Source organism: Mangifera indica, chromosome 15 (assembly GCF_011075055.1).
Source record: "Mangifera indica cultivar Alphonso chromosome 15, CATAS_Mindica_2.1, whole genome shotgun sequence".
In the NCBI taxonomy this organism is placed as follows: domain Eukaryota; kingdom Viridiplantae; phylum Streptophyta; class Magnoliopsida; order Sapindales; family Anacardiaceae; genus Mangifera; species Mangifera indica.
In genome coordinates this window covers 1,387,789-1,393,474 of record NC_058151.1, presented here as the reverse complement: position 1 = coordinate 1,393,474, position 5,686 = coordinate 1,387,789, and the positions used below count along the sequence as shown (strand labels likewise).

The window sequence follows — 5,686 nt, the reverse complement described above, 5'->3', positions numbered from 1 at the left end:
TAAAGTTTCCCTTGAGTATGACAGTTGTATGAGTATGTTTCATTAGTCTCAAATAAAATTGAAATATACAGGCTTCATTGGAAGCAAAGAGATTTCTCTTGTTTCTATTGAAGTATAAAAGTTAGAGAGAAATCATAAAGAGGATTGACAGAAGTATAACACTGTTTATGATCACCTTGTTAAGTGTTATTTTGCCACACTCCTAGACTTGATCCATGTTGATTTGACTATTAGTAATTGTAATCGAGGACGATTTTATGTCAATATAATACATAAGTAATGTCTTGGATCGTTATTGATGATCATATTAACTGGATTATTTATTATAGTGTAATTTATCTTTGGACTATTTCGTTTTATAAAATAATGACCACTTAAAGTTAAAATTGTTGATTGCCCGAGAGTCAAAATTGTTTTTTTTTAAATGAAATAAAATAATTAATGTTGCCTAAATAGGAAAATGTTAGAAATTTCTTACATGGGCTAACATTAATTATACTTTGTTTTTATAAAACCGGATAATTAAATAGTCTAATGTCATTTTACAAATGGATTTAGGTGATTAATAAAGACATATCTAATACACTTAAAAGTGATTAGTCTGGGTGGACGGTTTAGTGTGGGTCTTCAGTTATTAGACCTTTTATGAGAGGTCTAGATAATTTCTTATAAATAGGCTAGGTCTCCACTCCAAAACCTAATTTTAATATGTTTACCTATTTAAAACTATCATAAAGAGGATTTTGGAGTAGAAAACTTGTCATAACGTATTTTCAAGTTTCAAGTGGTTTTTTATGATTTTTGGTTTCAGATATATGACTCAAACAAGTTTTTTTATATCTCTAATTATTAATTCCATATTCAATTTAATATAAAAATGCAGTATTCTATATTTTATGTATATTTATATTAAATTATATTCTTAATTAAAGTTTGACAAGGGTTTCAGGGATTTTAGCAGAGGAGATGAGTGATTGAGGGAAGGCAATGGTGGGGAGACGGTGGAAGATTATAGAAGGAATTGTAGCAAAAACTTTGTTAATATGAGTAGCGGTGGAGTCGACATCGTACGGTGGCTCAAATATGATGATGTGAATAGAAAGTGACGACCGATGGCCGAGGATGAGCTTGGCTAACTCAACCATGGAGATCAGATGACCAATAGCTGGTGATGGGTACATAACTATGGCCTCCATTGGGCTTCTCATTGTATGTGCTCTGCAAAAAAGACCAAATATGTCGCACTTTTAAGTTCAAGTGTGTCTTCATTCGCCAACCACTACCAATGGTATCGTTTTGATTTGAAATTGATAAAGAATGACAAATCTGTGATATATCGAATACAAAATAGTCATCTTGTGTCGAATAATACTAAACAAAATAGATGAAAAATTTTATATATTTTAATATATATTAAAAATTATATAATAATTTTATCAATTTTTATTAATAATTTTATCTTATAAATTGGTATAGTTTCAAAATTGGAGGAGAATTAATATTAAATATAGAAATATATTTAAAAAATTAAAGATAACTATCACATATTCACACTATGACTAAGGCCAAGCTTGGTCTTTTCGTGTTGTGGGTAATTTAATTATTGGAAATCTCATGCCTTGATATGCCCAAGGGTTATAATAAACTTCAATTTATGGTCAAAGGATTTATTTTCCTTAATTTTAAAAAATTTAAATATTTATCAATCTATTAATTTTTAAAATAAATATTAAAAATAAAATTATTATTTAATAAAAATATATAAAAAACTAAAAATTTAATCACATTTTTCCATAACAAAGCTCATCCAAGCTCCAACTATTAGCTAAAAAAGATACACATGGAAGGTTTACTGTAATCAGCTCAACAAACTCTATGTTAATGTTTTATTTTACCGGGTTTGAATATTAACCAAAGTTTTAGATTGATTTTCAGTTAAGAATTACATATGAATCATATAATAAACTATACACAAATCAACATATCAAATTTACTTGATTCAAATTTAAAATATTAGAATCTTACATCCAAGACAGAGAAATCTCCTGACAAATCCATTAATAAGTAAAAAAAATAGTACAATTTATAGATTCAAAAGCTAATTTAGCATTACAAACACAAACAAAAATAAATCCAATCTTATTGACTTCAATCTTTTCTAAATTTGAGTACTACAGCAACCTTATACACTGATTCAAATGTTTAAACAGCTAAATATATAAAAATATAATGGATTCATGTATTTTCTTTGAACCCTAACAAAGAAGAATGGAGGATGCAGAGATAATATTCACACCCAAAAGGCTGCCTATTTTCCTTATATAGACAGCCAACGTAAAATGTCTTTCTCTCCTTTCTTTCTCAAAGCCAACTAATGGTTATAACCATTAGTTAAAACACTTATCCAAGTAAAGACAAAACTGCCCCTGGACAATAACCATAGCCCAAACTTTGCTCAAACTTTGCTCCTAATTTACAAGATTGCCATTAGTTTTATGTCACAGATTCACACTCTATTTAAGCAGAGTTAATTTAGAAACGAGCAAACAGAGGCATACTAGTGTTGTTCTTGAAATAAGAGATCACTAGTAATAATATGGAAGGTGCCATTGTTTTGTATCCCTGTCCTGGAAGTGGTCACCTAGTCTCCATGGTTGAGCTAGGCAAACTCATACTTTCCAACCATTCATCTTTTTCAATCTCCGTTATTATCCCCACTGCACCGTTCGAAGCCGCCGCAACTCATGACTATATAGCAGCTGTCTCCGCTGCCATACCCTCCATCACATTCTACCATCTCCCACCCGTCTCTCTCCCTCAAAATGCTTACTATACTGCAAAGGAGTTCCCCGCCGTACTTTACCAACTTTGTCAACTCAACAACCCTAATCTCCATGAAACCCTTCTGGCAATTTCCAGTCGCTCAAAAATCAAAGCCTTTGTTATTGATCTCTTTTGCAACGAATCGTTGCAAGTTTCATCAAATCTCAATATCCCAACCTACTATTACTTTACCTCTGGGGCAAACTGCTTGTCTTATATTATTTACTTCCCTAAGATTCATAGAGGCTTAACCAAGAACTTGAAAGATCTAGAGGACATGAAAATAAATGTCCCTGGTTCGCCGTCCGTTCGAGCAAAAGACATGCCAGAACCTCTGCTTGATCGTGCGAAGTATGTGTATCAGTGCTTTGTGGACAGTGCCCTCGACATGACAAAATCATCAGGCATTATCGTAAACTCGTTTGAATTGCTTGAAGAAAGGGCTTGTAGGGCACTGGCGAATGGAGAATGCGCACCAGGCGACTCCATGCCACCTGTGTATTTCATAGGCCCAGTAGTGAGTGAAAAGGAGAAAGATAGTGAACAAATACACGAGTGCCTGAGTTGGCTAGACTCTCAACCGAGTCAAAGCTTACTGTTTTTATGCTTTGGAAGCTTGGGAGTGTTTTATACAGAGCAGTTAAAAGAAATTGCAATTGGCTTAGAGAGAAGTGGAGTCAGATTTTTGTGGGTGGTGCGTACTCCACCACCAAACGATGAAACAGTCCGAAAGTTAGCAGAAACTGACCCAAGCATTGAATCATTCCTACCAGAGGGGTTTTCGGAGAGGACAAAGGATAGAGGATACTTAGTGAAATCATGGGCACCACAGAAGGCTATACTGAGTCACGACTCAATGGGAGGGTTCGTCACTCACTGTGGCTGGAACTCAATTCTGGAAGCAGTGTGTGCCGGGGTACCAATGTTGGCTTGGCCTCTGTATGCAGAGCAAAAGATGAATAAAACTTTCTTGGTGGAGGAAATGAAGATTGCTTTGCCAGTGGACGCATCAGACGAGGGGCTGGTGAGTGCAATCGAGTTAGAGAAACGAGTGAGTGAGTTGATGGGGTCGGATAAGGGAAAAGCGGTGAGAGAGCGGGTGAAAGCAATGAAAGAAGGAGCTGCAGCGGCTGCGAGGGAGGGTGGATCATCTCGTGTTGCCTTAGCCAAATTGGCCGAGTCATTTGGCGGTGTACCCACTTGAGATGAGTTCCATTTTAATGGTGAAAATACCATCGATATGATGGAAAGAAATTAAATAAAGGGATCTTTTAGTGCCATTTTCGTGAATAGATCCTATTAATACTCGTGGTTGAATAAAGTTTGTGTACGTAAATAAAGAAGTTCTTCTGATGTGCTTAGAGGCCATGAAAACAAGTAGTGTGGACAATGAATCCTCATGTTATGATTTCTATCAAACTGATTGCCCTGAAGTACATTTAAGTTGGCCGCAGATACTCTTGAGCAACAGAGTTCCATTTGGTCCTGGGTGAAGGTGGCCGTTTCTACTTCTGGTGTCTGCCTTGGATCTATTGTTGAATCCTCTTGCCGTCTGGTCTTTGTGTCATGCTTCAGGCTTCCTGTGGTATGATCCAGTTGCTGTGGATCCTGTTTTCTACTGCTCTGGTGGCGCCATTGTGAATTACCTGTTGAAAATTCCTTTAAGCGCATAGTGTAGCTTCTGTTTATGAGTGCTCCAGTCTGGTTGTTGAGCTCTGTATGCAGGGTGCGTGCTGTTTCTTAGTTATATGTCTGTTGTCTGGATCGTTTGGATTAAAGGGACTTATCCTTTAGAAACTTAGGCTTGTGATTTGATTGGGTGTTTCCTTGTATGCTGTAGTTTTGCTATTCTTCCATTTGCAAGGATGAGCTTAGGCTGTTTGGCCTTCCAGCTTGTTTTCTCAGTGCAATCTATATATTTAATTAAAATAAAAAGTACAATTAAATAGAACTGTTATTTGTTTGTGTGTCTTAAACTTTTACTATAGGCATTATTGTAATTATTAGAGAAAGTAAGGGTTTAAGAGTCTTTTAGGTGCAAATGGCAGAAGGGTATGTACTCTAGGTTTCACATGCAAATTGAAATTTAGAAGTTATAGTAAACATACTTTCTAAAATCAATGCAATTAATTAATTTTGTCAATTCTCTTCCAAAGCATATAATTAGGATAAGTTTTTTTTGAGTTTACTTGAATTAAAGTGAAAAAAAAGCTTATGATTGAGCATAGTTGAATAAAAGTTTTTTTGAGTCTTCAAGGTAATAAACTCTGATTGCAAGTAAGATTTGTGATTTCGAGAGAGGACGGTTATTTTGTGTGAGCATAAGAGAAATGATTTACAAAATCAAAGGTAATGACAGTAAAGATTGGTTCGTTCTCAAGCACCTCTCATCTAGGGTTTTAATGACATTGATAATAAGAGTAGAAAGCAAGAAATTTCCTAAAAAATTGACCATTAAATAGTAATATTAGTCTTAAACTTTGATACCATGAACAGAACTAAGAGAATAACCGAAAAATTCAAGAAAATGTCTCAATTCTTTTATTGATGGATGATATAAATACAACACAACTTGGATATTTGTACAAAAACACTATCAGAGATCTCAACCATTGATCAATCTTACTGAAAATAGTAGCTTAAAGTTGAAGATTCGAGAAGTTTAGAGAGAGGAATTTTACATTATTTGTCTTCCAATACAACTTGGATGTTCCTCTTGAGGAGTTATAAATTTTCATGATCTGACATATTTTCATATTGAAAATCTAAACAAGAGTACGCGTAAAAACAAAAGAAGCATGGCGGCATGGGACTCTTCATGCCCTTCATTATAATCTATCGGTCAATTAATACATTTAAAACA

General features: G+C 34.6%; 1 protein-coding gene across 1 annotated transcript; it reads left to right on the top strand.

The window, feature by feature from the left end:
• The first annotated feature begins 2,559 nt into the window (after positions 1–2,559).
• Positions 2,560–4,774, top strand: LOC123197699 (anthocyanidin 5,3-O-glucosyltransferase-like). The gene has a single exon (XM_044612035.1). The coding sequence runs from the start codon at positions 2,597–2,599 to the stop codon at positions 4,025–4,027; it is 1,431 nt and encodes a 476-aa protein (XP_044467970.1). The 5' UTR covers positions 2,560–2,596; the 3' UTR covers positions 4,028–4,774.
• The last annotated feature ends 912 nt before the right edge of the window (positions 4,775–5,686 follow it).

Excerpts from the sequence above, each read along its gene's own strand:
- LOC123197699 (XM_044612035.1), top strand. The coding sequence starts at position 2,597 with ATGGAAGGTGCCATTGTTTTGTATCCCTGTCCTGGAAGTGGTCACCTA.